This window comes from Vigna angularis, chromosome 7, assembly GCF_016808095.1.
Source record: "Vigna angularis cultivar LongXiaoDou No.4 chromosome 7, ASM1680809v1, whole genome shotgun sequence".
Classification (NCBI taxonomy): Eukaryota; Viridiplantae; Streptophyta; class Magnoliopsida; order Fabales; family Fabaceae; genus Vigna; species Vigna angularis.
The window spans coordinates 30,844,585-30,863,312 of NC_068976.1; the positions used below are offsets into that span (position 1 = coordinate 30,844,585).

General features: G+C 38.3%; 1 protein-coding gene across 1 annotated transcript; it reads left to right on the forward strand.

Annotated features, from left to right (window-relative positions):
• The first annotated feature begins 16,485 nt into the window (after nucleotides 1-16,485).
• Nucleotides 16,486-18,201, forward strand: LOC108336805 (uncharacterized). The gene has a single exon (XM_017573255.2). The coding sequence runs from the start codon at nucleotides 16,486-16,488 to the stop codon at nucleotides 18,199-18,201; it is 1,716 nt and encodes a 571-aa protein (XP_017428744.2).
• Nucleotides 18,202-18,728: the final 527 nt, after the last annotated feature.

Here is an 18,728-nt window from a genome sequence, read left to right on the forward strand (position 1 = left end):
GAATTAGGGCTGGGTCGACTTTGCGAAGACGAAGACAATCACGTGGTGGTGGAGGAACGAAATTGAAAGTGGAGGCCAATTAAGGTTAGTATCCTATGTTTTCCGCTTTTGGCCTTTACAAATATGTAGTTATTTTGCTTTGTTTATGCTTTGTTGTGGTCCCGAATTTGTTGCGTTGTGGTCCCGATAGTGCTATGTTTTTGCGTTTAGGTTATAGTTGATTTGGTACTGTTATTCTGTGATGGGTCCCGAGATTGGTATGGGTTATGCGTCCCGAGATTGGTATGTCACTGTTTGTTGAAATGTGTAGAGTGTTGTGGTCCCAAAAGTGCCTTTATGAATTGTTTATAAGTTGTGGTCACCTTTTCTGTCTGAGTGTTTCCTTAGTGGGGATGTTAGTTTGTTCCCCTGTCTCGTTGATGTTTGACTGTTTGCTTAGTTAGTAAAAAGAGAAATAATAATATTCTCCCCCCAATGTACAGGTGTTAAAAGCTTGTGGTTGAATTATAATATTGCATGACTGAACATATTAAAGTTGTGGTCCATCATTGTGGGCATTTTGTTAGTGATGAGAATGGAAATTTAAAATTTGATGGCGAGATAGCAGAATGGTCTTGTGATCCAGATCTGTGGTGCTATTTTGGAATATTAGCTTCAGTGAAAGACTTATGTTATATAGACATAAAAGAACTTTGGTACAGTTTAGGAGGTCAGTCAGTGGTGCCAGATAGGTTAGAATTATTGACTAATGATAGGGGTGCTATGCATGTGCTGAATATAGCAAGGTTAAATGATGAAGTTCATTTGTACGTGGTTCATAATACCATGGAACCACAAATAATAGAAATGATTGATTGGGTTGATGGTGATGGGGTTGATGGTGATGTTAATGATGAAGTTGATGTTGCAAGAGAAGTGGAGGGTGAGCCTGAGGGTGAGGTTCATGGTGATGTTGAGGGTGAGGTTGAGGGTGAGGTTGAGGTTCAGCCTGAAGTTGGAACAAAAATGGAGGAGGGTCACTGTGAGGATAAGGTTGAGGGTGAGGCTTTGGAACAGAAATGGAGGAGGGTCACTGTAAGGATGAGGTTGAGGGTGAGGGTGAAGTTGCTAAATATATTGAGCATGTGGAGGATGGTGAAGTACATCATGTAGAGGAGGTTGAGGTACATGATGTAAATGATTTTGAGCTGGAAGATGTAGAAGATGATGAGATTGAGGATGATCATGTGGCTGAGGATGATGGTGAGGATGACACTGGAGATGATGGTGAGGATGAGTCTGTGAGTGAAGATGGTCAGGATGAAGATGTAGATGAGTCTGTGAGTGAAGAAAGTCTAGTTGATGTCAACATTGAGTGTGACATTGGTAGTTGGGAACAAAATATGAGGGAAGAACAACCTGTCAGTCCAGTAGGTGAGTCATCAAGGACAATTGATAATGATTCCATGCATGATGTTCGTGGCTTGTCTAACACTGAGTGAGTGTCAGATGAGTTGGATAGTGGTCTAGATAGTGAGGACGATGATGATTCCATTCGGAGAACTTTGTTTCCCACATTTAGCATGCCTAAAAGTTTGACAAATTATAAATGGGAAGTAGGAACCTATTTCACTGAGAAAAAGGAATTTACAGAGGCCATTAGGATTTATGCACTGAGTAATGGAAGAAATTTGAAATTCATGAAGAATGACAAGAAGAGGGTTGTTGTGAAATGTTTGGGGGGCCACGGGAAATGCAAGTGGTATGCTTATTGTGCCTACAGGTCTGGTGCCAAGTCATGGCAGCTAAGAAAAGTTATTGATGATCACAGCTGTAGTACAGTTTGTAATGTGAAGTTGATGACTTCTAAGTGGTTGAGTCAAAGGATGGAAAAATCTGTCACAGAGAACCCTAATATGAAGGTGATGGACATTAGGGACAAAGTAAGTAGGAAATGGAATGTAGGAATCTCTAGGTTTTGGTCAAGATCTAGATTCAGTCCTAGATCACAATCTGACACTCTTGTGAACAACATGTGTGAGGGGTTCAACATTGTGCTAGTTAGTAGTAGGTGTAAGCCACTTATCAATATGTTAGAAGACATTAGGATTTACATCATGAAGAGATGGGCTATGAACATGACAAAAATGGGTTTGTATCAAGGTTCTGTATACCCTAAGGTTCTCAACATATTTGAAAAGCAGTCATGGTTAACCAGATATTGGTTACCAAGGTAACTTCACACCCACATTTAATTTCTACTCATCATTAAGAACATGGTGCTAACTGTGTTGTCATTTTTGTGCTCATGACAGATGGTCATCACATCAATTATTTGAAGTCTTACACATTTCACAATTTAGGGAGCAATTTGTTGTCAATATTGAAAACAAGGATTGCAGTTGTAGAAAGTGGTTAATAACTGGAATTCTCTGCACTCACGCAATAACAACAATGAAATTCTTGAATTTAAATGCAGAAGACGACATTGGTCATTGGTTTAGGAAGTCAACTTATGAAGAGACCTACAACACCATCATTTATCCTATTAATGGTCAACTTGTTTGGGACATAACTTCATATCCAGATGTATTACCCCCAAAGAAGAGGACAGTGCCAGGAAGACCCAAGAAGAAACGAAGACCAGAGCCTTGGGAGTTGAAGAAGAATGACACTAAATTAAGAAAGGGTGGGAGCAAAAAAACTTGTGTTGTCTGCAAACAACTTGGACACAACAAAAAATCATGTCCATAACGACCTACAACACAATCTGTGCCTCCACCAGATGTGTCTGCTGACCAACCTACTCAACAAACACAACTCACAATCCCTCCACCAAGAGATGTGCCTATTTCTCAAGAGTTAGCTGAATGTCCTTGTGATGAATGAAGTCATATTTAATCTATATTGATGAAGGACCAATGTATTATCACTTTTTTTTGGTGTAATGTGTATTGCTCAAGACATATTTAGTGATGAAGACAATGTAGTATAACTTTTGTTTTGGTCTATGTGTACTTCATGAAGACATATTTGGTGTAATTTGTATTGATGAAGTAATATCAGGTTTATTTTCTTATGTTATTGACTGAGTAAGATTGATGAAGTAATATCAGGTTTATTTTCTTAGGTTATTGACTGAGTAAGATTGATGAAGTAATATCAGATTTCTTTTGTTATGTTAATATCAGGTTTGTTTTGTTATCTTATGCACTGAGTAAGACAAAGTTGCTATCAGTTTTTTTTCTTAAATGATAATGAAGTCCATCTTTTATTCATGTCGTCATCATATGTTTATGATGTTTAACAAAGTTTCTTTCTGATGTTACCTTTGCACTTCCTTTAACAACTACAACCCATATGAAATTTCATTAATCAAATAAGACAGTATTAAACATCATTACAAGTCAACTTTATATTTAAAAGAGACAACAACATTCCAAACATCCTTCCAAACATCAAATTACATTCATATAAACCTACTTTCATCATACTTTCATCAACCTAGTTTCATCAACATTGATATCACAATTACATTACAAATACATGTAAGAAACACCATCCCCATTAAAACCTTCATCCTTTTCTCCAAAATAAGTACACTTTTCTCCAAACAGCCAATTCTCAGCTTTTCAACATCTCTTTCTTCCATCTTCGTCACACTTTGTTCCATCTTCATCAAACTTCTACCCACTTCTTCATTCCTTGCACTTGCACTACTGTCTTCTAAATTCACCACATTTCGAGAATCAATTACTTCTTCAGTGCACCACTCAAAAAAGTTGCATCCAACGAAATCTTCACTCCCACCCTATGGAACAACAAAACACACTCCCTCGTCAACGAAATCAAAACTCCTACCCTGTGGAAAATCAAAACCATACAATAACTCACAAAACTGCTTCCATTAAACTCACCTTGAAGTTAGAGCAAGCCCAAAAGCTTTTGCCCTTGTTTTTAGGGGTTCTGGCAACGCGAAAGACTGCAGGCCGACCACAAAAGCAACTGGGTTTTACACCCAAACTGGTCCCATTGGCAGAACTATGTTGAAAGCCCCATCCCGTGCATTTGCAAGAAGAAGAAGAACCAGACATTTCGTCACTTCAACACTGCTTCCAGAACTCTTCCTAATGAAAACGGAGATGTTAAACACTTTCAAAATGAGGGTTCTCTCTAAATATTAAGTTTTAGGGCTAACAACATCACACGTGGCAATCTATTCACACAACACAACGCCAATCAAATTTAATAAACAATGCCTCGTCAGCTAAAACAAATTACACCTCAGCACAGGCAAACAGAGTTACTGATAAATTAACGGATGAGGCTTAATTGACTCATTTTAACAAGTTTAAGGACCCGATTGAGATCGAAAAAAACACGATGACGCACTTGAGATTGACACACAAATATGAGGACCAAATGAAGGTTTAAACCTTATAAAAAATAGAGAAATTAAAAGATAAATATGTGTAAAAATTGGTTAGGTGTGAAAATAGTATCTTTTTTATTAATATTTCACATAAATTATATATTATATATTATTAAGACACATTTACCTAATTATTCTATGACTTCATAATTAAATGTGAAAGCTCAACATACAAATAATGAAAATATTAGCTTGCTTGAATAAGTAAAACGTTCAAGTTACTTTAGCATAGTTTTGTTACGTAAGCACAAGATAAATATAACTAAAACTCAATTATGTTTTCATTATTATTAAATCACTGATTTTTTTTTTAAGATTGTGGTTCCTACTTTTTATTTGTAATCTCTTAAAAGTTAGTTAAGTCATTTCATTTCATTTTAAATGAGTTTTGTCTTTTAACGCAAACAAGATAATTTTTTTTTACAGATAACATTCTTATTGGATTGGAGAGTATATTTGGAACTCCTTGAAATATTGGAATTCGTTATATTATCGCAATAAATATGTACTGTCTAAATGAATAGAATTTCAAAAAAGGATGGAACCTTGTATATAAGTGGATCGATCACTATTCATGATCATATAATTTGTATGGTAAATATTCAATCCTTCAGTATCTATTACATATAACTTATGTATTTTAAATTTTATATACATATATAACTCCATATTCTATTACATGCATAAGAGTTGGGACAAACTGTCCATGTTGATGAGGTTTTTCAACAAACTCATCTTTGAAATAGATTTGGACAGTTTGTTGATGAAAGGTCTCAGAGGACCCATGTAAACATATAATTTTAATATTAGGTTTAAATCCTCGAATGATCATCGTATTTGTAGGGGAATCTCAAGTGGGTCATCGTTTTTTGAACTGTCAAAATTTGGTCCATATACTTGTACAATTGAGCCAATTTTGCCATCTCCGTTAAATTTTGACAAACGGCATTAAACGGTGATGACGTTGCATTGTTTGATTTTGTGGAATTTTTATTTAAATTAAAGGATTATGAGATGACAAAATTGAAATGATTTATGTTAAAATAATAGATTAGGGATTGAAAAAGGTCAAGGAAAGAGTGAATTGAAAAGGAAATTAGGGATTTGGAATTCGAAGACCATTAACCACCGCGCGTTCTTCATCCAGTCAGGCCATGGGTTTCGCCGTCGACCGACGGTCGCGATCGGAGCTTCACCGGCGGTCGCGGTCAAAGCTTCGCCGGCAGTTGACTCTTCGTGTTCTTCATCGCCATGACTGGTTTATTGTGATTCTGCATTTATTAATGAGAAACCAAAGATTTGCGAAACTGATATATCTCTTGAGATGATCCTTCGGTTGTTTATTTTGTACTTTATTTTTTAAGTAAAAATTGAAGATATATATGATTTGAGATTCTCTTCAAATAACCATCATATGGATACATTGGGAAGGACGTAGGGGGCATGGTTGTTTGTTCTTCTCTACAGCTTAGCCTTTTAAAAATCTTTTTTGTCATATAGTAGTTTTTAGAGCAAAAAAAAAAATCACTACATAGGAAGATATGGAAAATCAATCTTTTATTTCATACTTTCTACAACTTCTGGATCTATCCTTTGTCCCGAGTATTATGCTCGAATAACTAGCAGCTAGAACCATTCTTCAAACATCATGATTCTTGAAGTTAAACCTATAAAAAAGAAAACAACCTCTCCCAATGGAAGTCACAGGCCAATCCTGTACTTTAAAGCAAATTGCTTTTAATTTGAGACACAAATCAACAAAGTTTGATGCCATTAGGTGGAAGTTGAGACATTGAAGGACTCGTAGAAGCACCTTTAGGCAAGACTTGAATCATATTAATCATGGAAACAAAAGAATAAGCACAAGGAAATCCATTTGTTGTAAATGAATTGTGTTGAAGAAAATGTTATCTTCATTCTTTCATAATGTCATCATGACCAAATCACTATTAACAAGGATTTGTCTTTGTTGCCACAACTATTACCTTACTTTCATCTTCGTCTTTGCTGAACTACTATTATTTTATTAACATTTATCAATTATCGTTATCGCTGCTCCTGAAATTGTTACGTTACATAAACATTAATCCACACATATATAATGTAATTGAATTTGACATGTATACGAAAATTTATGTTATCTTGGCATGGTTTATTGAACCATGTGACTTGACCTTGATCTAAGCTGTTATATTAAAACTATTCATTGAAGTCATAAAGTTAGGCAAAAAATTAAGAGTTCATAATTTTATTTATAGGTTCGGCAGACAGAACAATGAAATTTTGGGATTTAGATGATAAAATAACAGAGTATAAAATTGCCCTAAACATGTTATATTAACATCACATTAACACATTCAGATCAAAAACAGTTGAAGCAAAATGAAAGAATAATGTGCGTATCTCTTGCCATTGCAATTTTGTAATCCAAACACAGACAACTTTGTTTTATAAACCTTAACTCACTCAAACTCGATGGTATATTTTCTGAATAGAGGAGTAAGCTTAATGATCAAAGTTGAGAGTAACCCATTCCCTTATATAAAGTCTGGCCATCACAGGTTCAAAATAAATGAGCTTTACGTTTAAAAATTAGTAACTGCTCCATAACCTCTATGCAGTTAAAAAGATAAAAATAATGGCTTAATGGACCACTTTATGTTCCTTAAAAATAGGAACTGAAAATGCTATGATATTTATTTTATATTTAAAAATAATGCTAACATTTTCCCACTTGGTCCATTTATCCAATTATTAACCACAATAAGTGACATAATACATACAAGTCATGACGATAGGTCCTCTGATAGTGAGTGTTATCTTCCATGTACCACAATATATATATATATATATATATATATATATATATATATATATATATATTTCTCTCAACATTAGCTCTCAAGTTAATGCATAAACCATATGTTTATACTAGATTAAAGCTAAATGATATCTTCTCAAAATAAATATGCACAAAAACATATGAGAAAAACATCAAACTAAATAAGAGTTTCATTGAAAATAATAAATGTACTGGTAATGAAATTACATCGTGGAACCAAGTCCCATTTGCACTACATGATCCTTAAAATTCTTTGGTGGCATGCCTTTAGTTAAAGGATAAGCAATCATCAACTCAGTGCTTATGTGTTTAATGACCACTTTCTTTTCCTTAACACGTTCTCTGATGGCTAAGTATTTGATGTCAATGTGCTTACTTCGACATCCACTTTTATTGTTCTTAGCCATAAACACCGCAGCAGAGTTGTCACAGTACAACTTTAATGGCCTAGAAATAGAGTCCACAACTCTAAGACCAGAAATGAAACTCTTTAACCATACACCATGCGAGGTAGCCTCAAAACAAGAAAAGAACTCAACTTCCATAGTAGAAATAGCAGTTAATGTCTGCTTGACACTTCTCCAAGATACAGCTCCACCAGCTAACATAAAAATATAACCAGATGTTGATTTTCTTGAATCAACGCAGCCAGCATAGTCTGAATCGGAGTAGCCAATCACTTCCAAACATTCAGTTCGTCTATATATAAGCATGTAATCTTTTGTCCCTTGAAGATATCTCATTACCTTCTTTGCAGCTTTCCAGTGGTCAACACCTAGATTACTTTGATATCTTCCCAAAACTCCAACAACATATGCAATGTCAGGTCTAGTGCAACCTGAGCATACATAAGGCTTCCAATAGCTGAAGCATATGGAATATTCTTCATGTGTTCCCGCTCAAAATCATTTTTCGGACATTGATTCAAATTGAGTTTATCACGCTTCACGATGGGAGCTACACTTGGTGAACAATCCTTCATGTTAAACTTCTATAAAACTTTGTTGATATAGGTCTCTTGAGATAAACCCAAAATGCCTCGAGATCTTTCCCTATGGATCTTAATGCCAACGACATAAGATGCCTCTCCCATATGCTTCATGTCAAATTTGATTGAGAGAAATTGTTTCAGTTCATATAGCAAACCCTTATCGTTGGTTGCAAGCAAAATATCATTCACATATAATAAAAGGAAACAAATCTTACTCCCACTGACCTTTTGGTATATACACTGATCCATGACATTTTCTTCAAAACCGAATGAAGTGATAACATCATGAAATTTTAGATACCATTGGCGGGAGGCTTGTTTTAATCCATAGATGGATTTATTAAGCTTGCAAACTAAGTGTTCATTGTCTTTAGAAGAGAATCCTTCAGGTTGTTTCATGTAAACCTCTTCTTCCAGATGACCATTAAGGAATGTTGTTTTCACATCCATTTGATGTAACTCAAAATCAAAATGAGTTACTAATGCCATAATTATTCGAAAGGAATCTTTCTTAGATACAGGAGAAAAGGTCTTTGTGTAGTCAATTCCTTCTCTCTGAGTGAACCCTTTGGCAACAAGTCTTGCCTTATGTCTCTCAATGTTGCCTTTTGAGTCTATCTCGTCTACATCCAATGGATTTTACACCATTAGGCAACTGAACGAGATTCCAATAGTTGTTGGATGCCATAGAATCCATCTCATCTTTCATGGCATCATACCATAGGTCTGATTCTTTAGAACTCATGGCTTGTGAAAACGTTTCAGGATCATTTGCAGCTCCAATATTGTAGTCAACTTCTTGCAAATACACTACATAATCATTAGGAATTGCTTAGTAGATCTTCTTAATGTTGCCTCATCATTTTCTTGAGGAAATTGTTGCTTGTTCAGTAGGTTGTTCAACATCATCTTGTTGTTCCTCATTAGCAACTTGATATGTAAGGTCATTTTCAGCAGGTTGTGAAGCTTCAATTATTGTTTGTCTAACACTCATTTGTGTTTGAGGGGTATGAATGACAACCAATCTATCACTTGAGCTAAAGGGTTGAGCTTCATAGTGATCCCTTTCATTCTCAATGTTTGGAAACCGATCACTCCCACTAACTAAGTCATTCTCAAGAAATTTTGCATTTCTTGACTCCACAATCCTAGTGTTATGCGATGGAAAATATAATCTATATCTCTTAGACTTTTCAGCATATCCAATGAAATACCCACTAATAGTCCTTGGGTCTAGTTTCTTCTCTTGTGGATTATAAATTCTCACTTCAGACGGACATCCCCAAATGCGTATATGTCGCAAACTTGGTTTCCAACCTTTGAATAACTCAAACGGTGTCTTTAAGACAGCCTTGGTTAGGACTCGGTTTAATATATCCACAGCCGTCTTCAGTGCTTCAGTCCACAAGAATTGAGGAAGTTTTGAATTACTCCTCATACTTCTCACCATGTCCATTAAAGTTCCGTTCCTTCTTTATGCCACACCATTCTGATCTGGAGGACCAGACATAGTGTATTGGGCAACAATTCCATGTTCTTGAAGAAACTTCGCAAACGGACCAGGTGCTTGTCCCTTATCTGTGTATCTACCATAATACTTGTCAACACTCAATTTTGTCCGGGTAGTAAAAAATGTGTTTTTATTGGTTTTTTATTATTTTCCTTTTATTTTATTTTACCTTTTTGTTTTATTCTATTTTAATGTATTTAGATCTTTGCTTTTAATTCAATTTCTATTTTATTTCTTATATTCATTTTGTTTTAATAGAGTTAATTAATCAAAATAATTGAAAAATAAAATAAAAAAATAAAATAAAATTGAAATAAAAAATATATATAATAAGAAAATAAAAAACGTGGGGGGTGGTGTATGTGAGGCGTGTTTGGGGTGAGGGAGATCAGGTGGTTAGGAGGAATATTTCCAAGATTTTTGGAAGAAGAAAAAAAGGAGGATTTTGGTGGATAAGGGAGAGAGAAATTGGAGGAGGGAAGGGATTTTTTGGGGGTGACAGGAAGAGATCATCGGAGTGAGGCAGAGGATATCAGAAGTGACGAATATCAGAGGAATTCTCAGGTATACAACTTATCCTTTATTCTCATTCTCATGATGCATGATAAATATAGAATGATAGTGTTTGATAATGCATATGAGGATTGCTTATAATCTGTTCAAAAACATTATGGTGTGTGGTCATCATCCTTCTCCATGGCCACTTGTTATCATCATTGGTCAGCTCGATTCCATAGTTACCATATACATCCATCCATTTCCAACAACCCAAACCATGCCCAGGGTTACTAGGAACACCCATCATCTTACTCTTCATTCATCAAAAACCTCATGACCACATCCCAGGGGCACTAGCTCCCTCGTTACTACTCACCCGTAACCATCTCCGCAACCATCTCCAAGAGAGACCTTCACCTGAAACAGTTAATCCTTACACCTCACGACGAGCCCATCATCTTTATCCCTTCACGGCACTGACCCCTCTCTACTCATCACCCCCATCTTCGTCCTTATACCACCTCACGGCCAACACCATCATTTTCATCCCTTTCTTCTTCATTTTCATCTCCAACACCTGATATCACACGGCCAAACCTCAATATTGGGTCCTCTCCCCGAATCATCAACCATATTCACTTCAACCATCCCAAGAGCCAAACCCAATTAAAGCAATCAAACACAAAAACAGAAAATAGATAAAGGAGACTAGGAGAGCCCATCGGTGGCGGCATCCCTGGCTGGTGGCGCTGCGGTTGGAAACAGTTCTGGTGGCGATTGGGGTTGCCGCCGACGCCAAGATCGGAAGAGGTGGTGGCGTGTTGAGCGGCGGTCAGTTAAGCAGATGCGGCGCAAAGACGTCTGAGAGAGTAGACGGAATCGGAGGCTGGGACGCAGTGGCTGGAAGCAGTGACGCCGTGGCTGCCGTTGGTTTCGGACGTACCTGTTGCCGCCGGCGATTTCAAAGCTGGTGGAAGGTGGTGGTGCGGTGGCCGGTTCTGGCTGGAGCGGCGGCGAACCCCCGGGAGGGGAAAGGGATCTTGGGTCTGAGAACGAGCATAGTGTTGGGAATGAAGGGGGAGATGCTGAACCCCTAGGATTTCTGAAAAAAAAAAAGTTGGGCCAAACCCTAAAACAAAAAAGAAAATATATTCTCCCTTTGCACCCCCTGTTTTCCTTTTCACACCCTTTTCCGTTTGGGCTTGGCTCAGTCCGTTATTCGAAATAAACCTGGTTTAGACATCCCTGTTCTCACTTCCACACCCCCTTTCAGTTTGGGTTTAGGCCCAGTTTGTTTACAAAAGGAAAAATGATTTGGACACCCCATTTTCTCATTTAGGCACCTCCATAATTTTGTATTTTATTTATTTATTTACTTTTATTTAATTTGTTTTGTTTCCTATTGTATCTTATTTAATTTGTTCTCTATTTTAAATATCTACCTTTTAAAAAAAAATATAATAATACATAAGAATAAAAAATATATATAAAATTACAAAAATATATTTTAAAGGTTAAGCATACGTGTGACCGCTCGCGTCGTCCTTGTGCTTGAAACCTTTTCTCTCTTCTTAAATAAAAAAATTACAAAAATATATTTTGAAGGTTAAGCACGCTTGTGACCGCTCACATCGTCATTGTGCTAAAAACCTTTTCTTCTTTCTTAAATAAATTTACAAAAATATGTTTTAAAGGTTAAGCACATGTGTGATCGCTCGCATCGTCCTTGTGCTAGAAACCTTTTCTCCCTTCTTAAATAAAAAAATTACAAAAATATATTTTGAAGGTTAAGCACGCTTGTGACCGCTCACATCGTCATTGTGCTAGAAACCTTTTTTTCTTTCTTAAATTAAAATTACAAAAAATAGTTTTGAAGGTGAAGCACACGTGTGACCTCTCGCGTTGTCCTTGTGCTAAAAACCTTTTCTTCTTTTTTAAAATAAAATTACAAAAAATATACGTTTTGAGGGTTAAGCACACGTGCGACCGCTCACGTCGTCCTTGTGCTAAAAACCTTTTCTTCTTTCTTAAATAAATTTACAAAAATATGTCTTAAAGGTCGAACACTCGTGAGATCATCTGCATCGTCCTTGTGTTCAATATCTTTCTCTCTTATTTAAATAATTAAATAATGATATAAGTACTCGTGCGATCGTCCGCATCAGCCTAGTACTTAATATCTTCAATCTAAACAATTTAAATAATGGTATGAGTACTCGTGCGATCGTCCGCATCAGCTTAGTACTTAATATCTTCAATCTAAAAAATTTAAATAATGGTATGAGTGGTCGTGCGATCGTCCGCATCAGCCTAGCACTCAATACTCTTAAGTCTTCCTAAATAAGTAGATAACGGTATGAGTGCTCGTGTGATCGTTCGCATCGTCCTAGTGCTTAATATCGTTATTTCTCTTTTAAAAAATAATTAAAAATATTTAAATACCATTCTAAAGGTATGAGTACTCGTGTGACCGTTCGCGTCGGCCTAGTGCTCATTACCTTCTTTTCTCGAAAATATTAAAAAGCATAAAATCTTCAAGAAATTAAAAACATCTGCTTTTTCAAGCAACGAACAATCTTTTGAACCCCAGAACTACGTGATCCTTGATTCTCCATCAAAACTGGAGATACGTAGGAGCAAGGTTAGCCCTTGTCAGGTTCACTTCCCAAAAATCCAAATTTATCCATAATCAATTTCTCAAACAAATTTCTCAAACAATTCATCAAACAAAATTTTCAAGCAGTTTCTGAAAGAACTACGTAACCCTGATTTCTCATTTTGAATGAGAATACGTAGGAGCAAGGTCAATCCTTGTCGGGCCCAAAAAACTAAAAAATATATATTTTGTTTCTTTAATTTTTTATTTTAGGGATAATTAAACATTTAGCAAACCACATTAAATTCGCGTATTTAATTAAAGGTACTGCCTTAGGGCAGGCGTTGTAGGGTGCTAATACCTTCCCTACACGTAACCGACTCCCGAACCCGAAATTCAGTTTTCGCAGACCTTGCCTTATCATTTTATGGTTTTTCCGTAGTTTTCCAGAATAAACTATGGTGGCGACTCCAAATCTCTTTTTCTAAAACCCGTTCTGTTTTTTTTGGATCGTCGTCACGTCGCGATTTCGGTTGCGACAGATGGCGACTCCACTGGGGATTGCTAGAGAGTCGAGCCATTTAATTAGATGCGCGAATTCCATGTGGTTTTGCTTTGTGTTTTTCTTTCCCTTTTCTCTATCTATGCTTGATATTTGGAATAACTGCAATAACTGTTGAATATTGAACCCTAGGATAGACAATATGTTTATATCTGCCTGGGAATTTTTCTGGTTGTTTTGCAGGTGAGGGTTTGGATGTGCATGATGTTCTCCCTTCACACACACACTTTCGGCATATCATGAGTGGGGCCCTATACCTGGGTCTGAGCGTAACTTAGAATTAGAGAAGTTGTGTAGCGATGTCACTCTGGGATGTACTTCCTGTTTGGCTATCGTGAGAACTCCAGCTAGAGTCTGTTCTCTTCATATGTGTTTCCACACCTAGTTGATTACTTGACTGTTGTGGAGATGCTATGAAGGGGGCCATAGCTCTAGTAACCTTTGACCTTTAGGTTCAGGGAACCATCCTTGTGGGATTGCATATACTTGACCTTGAACTCAAAACAGTGAACCTTTGTTAGGACACGATGGGAGGAATATGTACTTCTGTAATCCTCACGCTGTTAATGATATTACATTTCATACCATGCATGTGCTTTGTTTCGTCATGTTGTTTTATTATCATGAATCATATTCATACATCATTTAGTAACATGTTAATTTAAAAGGAAATCACAGGTACCTACTTGACTTCATACGAGATGGATGTTGACACAAGATCCGATGCTACACGGCACACCGACTCTTCCGATTTAAGAAAGAAGTATAGTCTAAGGACCCATGTTGGAAATTTGACCGGGCTGATAAACTTGGGCAAAAGGCTTAAGACTAGAAAGAGAGAAACCTTTCAGAGAAGATATGGAAATTTGTTGAATTGAATGGAGGTTGAAGTACAAATACCCGCTATCACAGCCTTGGCACAATATTATGATTCTCCGCTTCGATGTTTCACATTTTAAGACTTTCAGTTGGCGCCAACTATAGAGGAGTTCGAGCATATCTTAGGGTTGCCACTGGAGGGCACCACTCCCTATCAACATTTAGAGCATCATACCTCTATACCCACCATTGCTGCCATCATGAAACTACATCCCAAGGAGCTTGAAGACAGGATGATGATGAGGAATCAATTGCATGGGTTATCACAGGGATATCTAGAGCAGTATTTACATCACCTGGCTGATAAAGAGGATTGAGAAACTGTCATGGATGTATTAGCCCTCACCATATATGGCACTGTCTTGTTTCCCAAAATAGAAGAATTCGTGGATTACACCGCAATAGACGTCTTCGTGGCGAGTAAAACCAGATCAGAGAATCCTGTAACAGCAGTTCTTGCGGATGTTTATGGGACCTTGAGTTTTTGCCAGGAGAGAAAGGGAAAGAAGATTCTTTGTTGTTTACCGGCGTTGTATACATGGATGACAGCGCGCGTGTTTAAGGAGATGGTCGACGTCAAGAGTCTATCAGAGACTTTGTCACACCAAGGGCTTAAAGGTAAGGGAGGAAACGATTGGGCCCGATTCCTTGCTGGCTTGAGCGAAAGAAGTATAAAATGGCGCCTTCCTTGGCTCGGAAATAAACTGGCTATACAACATTGTGGTAGCTTTCCTAATGTGCCTCTCATAGGTGCCCGGTACTGTATCAATTACAACCCCCTTTTAGTGCAAAGACAATTCGGGCATCCCATGAGAGGGGCACCTTCATCACATTACCTTGCTACCCTATTCATTTATTACGAAGACGGGCATTTCATCGAACTGTTAAGAAAGGTTAAAAGCGCCTGGGAAAATGTTGTTCGAGCAGAGAAGGACTTGAGGGATGGAGTAGTGGATAGCAGGGTTAGTTATCACACCTGGATTCTGGAGAGAGTGAAAGTAGTCAAGTTGCCTTTCAAGCCAATCAAGGATCAATCAGCTAGTGAAGGACCATCCCAAGCCCCAGAAAGTGAAGAGGTGCAACAATTGAAGGCTGAGATGGAGAAATTGAAGGTGAGGAATGCTAGGTTGGAAAACGAATTACAAAGGGCGCGTAATGATCTTGTGGATATGAGAAATGATAATGAAGAAAAGTCGCGGGCTTATGAAAACATTGTCAAAAGCCAGAAGGCTGAGAGGGATTATACATTTCGAGTGAAACAGGATCTAGCGGCCGCGAGTAAGGAATTATCCATGAGGGTAACTGAGAAGAAGGTGGCTTTAGAAGAGGGCATGCAGTGGAAACAACTCTATGAGGAAGTCAAGAGGGATAAAAGGGAAGCCCTAAAAAGATTAAGAGAAGCGCAGGTCCAAGTACAAGAAGCGGGGCATCAAATGAAGGAGATGGCTACATCATTTGAGGCAGAGTTGAATCAGGAGCACTGGAAGTTGGCGGAGGCCGAAAAGGAGTATCGGGCCATGTTAAAGCAAATGAAGGATTACATCGAGGAGCAGGAGGAGCGATGGAGGTCGATGGAATTTGAAGAAAGGCATCAGGCCTTGATAAAGCGAATGAAAAAGCACATCGCAGAGCAAGAAATGGCTGTAAAGCACTGGAAGGAAAGCTTCTCTCAATTGGCTGCTTTGGCAAATGGGACAATTGAAGACATCCCCAGGATGGTGTCGAATGCTGAAGCAAGTACTCATTTTCGTAACTCACCAGCGGAAATAGAATTGTTTATTAATCATTGTAAATGGTTGGTGGGAGAGATGAAATCTTTCATTGCTCGGGCGCGGGATTGATGTACATCAGAATTGCGTGTTTTGTTCCTTAGACGATGTAATGGATCAAATTTTCTTTAAATGAAAGATAAGGGATGTTTGTTTGGTATCGACTTGTGTTAATTTTCCATCAGTATTGTCATCGTTATCCTGTGATTTCCACTTATCACTAGCATGCATCATGTTTTTTTTTTGTTTTGCATTTTTCATCCTTATCTAATTTAATTTAATAAAAATAATCATCAATACAAGTGAGAAAACAACGGCAAATTTTCCACGACATCCGTACAGGACCAGAGCTAACTCGAAGGTCATGGAGAATTGAGAGCAGTCACACGAATCTATTAAGGCTGATGTCAGCCAGTTGAAGGATCAAATGGCCCAGATTTTGATAGCTCTCGAAGCCCTGAACACTACAGGAGGGTCGACGCCTGCGCAAGTTGAGGGAAGTGCTCAATATTACCCTCCGTTGTTCAATGCTGGGAGCCAATCTGTTCCGTTCCCAATGTATGGATTATCCCCAGATTACACTCCACCTGTGGGAGAATACACAGAAGGGGAGCATGATTCATTCTCTTTCCCTACCACTGCCAACGTACCGCCAATCAGTACTCAGGGACTTGTTGTAATGTCCGCACGTATGGTAAGTGAAGGAATGAATGCAAACATGTCTGATGGAATACGAGTAACTCCGGTGCCTCATGTGATTACCAGAGACGGCTTTTCTACCAGGGCTGCGCCACATACTTCGTTTCAGGGGGTAATTAGTAATGTCGACGGAGCAAAGGATAAATTGGAGAGCCTAGAGGCAAGATTGAGGGCTGTTGAGGGATTTGAAAGTTATGGGTTCGGAGATGTTGCCAGATTGAGCTTGGTTCTTGGCGTCAAAATATCACATAAGTTCAAGGCGCCAGATTTTGAGAAGTATAAGGGAAATACATGCCCTAAGAGCCATCTGACCATGTTTTGCAGAAAGATGGCTGCATATGCTTATGATGAGCAGCTGCTCATCCATGTTTTCCAAGATAGTTTGGCTGGAGTGGCATTAAACTGGTATACCCATTTGGAGCCAACTCGAATTCGTTGTTGGGCGGACTTGGCTGATGCTTTTGTGAAACAGTACATATACAATACACATGTTGCGCCAGATCGTTTACAGCTGCAAAACATGTCGAAGAAAGACAACGAAACTTTTAAGGAGTATGCTCAACGGTGGAGGGAATTGGCTGCACAAGTTGAGCCACCTTTGTATGATAGAGAAATGGTGGCAATGTTTGTAAATACGCTCCAACCACCATTTTATGAACATATGGTGGGAAATGTATCTTCAAATTTTGCTGATATCATCGTGATAGGCGGACGAATAGAGATCGGATTGAAAAATGGGAAGATTGCATATGGCTCGTCGGTGGTTGCAAATTCCAAAAAACCCAGTTTCAACTCAGGAAAAAGAAAGGAAGGAGATGTGCATGCAACATCTGCAACCCCCGTGTGGAGAGGTCAAGCTCCCACTCATAACTATCGACCATACTGGGGTCAACATCCACATGCAGCTAATGCGTCATTTGGTCATCAAATTAGGCCTCAACAACAACCAGGGTACTATCAACCACAATACATCCCGACGAATAATTGGAGGGGAGGGGCAAACGTAGGTTCCAATATGAATGTGGGTCCAAATACTTATCCAAGAAGGAACCAGGAAAGAAATTATGTTAACTTTACCCCAATTCCTACAACTTATACGGAATTATTGCCTCATCTTATCAAACAGGGTCTGGTTGTCATTTGTCCCCTGAAGCCTTTGCAGCCTCCGTACCCAAGAGGTTATGATGTAGATGCAAAGTGTAGTTATCATGGAGGGGTTGTTCGTCATTCCACTGAGAGGTGTCTGGCTTTCAAGCATAAAGTGCAGACTCTAATTGATTCTGGGTGGTTAAAGTTCCAAGAAGATAAGCCTAGTATCGAGGCCAATCCTTTATCCGGGCATGGAAGTGCTTCGACGAATGCTGTCGAAGTGAAAGAACATGAGCTGGTGAGAAATGTGAAAGAAGTCAGGAGCTCTAGGAGGTTTATTTGGAGGCGTTGCTGAAAGTGGGTATCTTGAAGGGCGATTATGATGAGAGTATGGCATGCGCGCTCCACTCAGATGCTGAGCACTCTATTGAGGAGTGTGTTGAGTTTGAAGAAATTCTGCAAGACCTGCTAGATCGTGGTCTGATGCAAGTATGCTACAAGAGTGAGGAGGGAGATGTATTTGCACAAACTGGTGATGAATCCGGCATGATTTTACCAGAACCATTGGTGATTCGTTTCACTAGGACTACCTCTATCCCACCAACTCAAGGAAGGTCACCCGTTGTTATCCGTGTACCAGCCCCTTTTCCTTATAAGAACGAAAAAGTCGTCCCATGGACATATGGGACACATGCGTCAAGCGAAGCACAAAGCGTTGATCCTATCGTCAAAAACATATCAGGCATAGGTGGAATGACTAGGAGTGGTCGAATTTTCACATCACCAAAGTTGGCACGAGAAAGAGTTAATGATAAGGAAGCAACGATGGTCGCGAAGGCAAAATAATTCTTAAAGGGGAAGGGTGCACAGACAGAGGAGATC

Coding starts and splice junctions, on each gene's coding strand:
- LOC108336805 (XM_017573255.2), top strand. CDS start 16,486: ATGGCCCAGATTTTGATAGCTCTCGAAGCCCTGAACACTACAGGAGGG.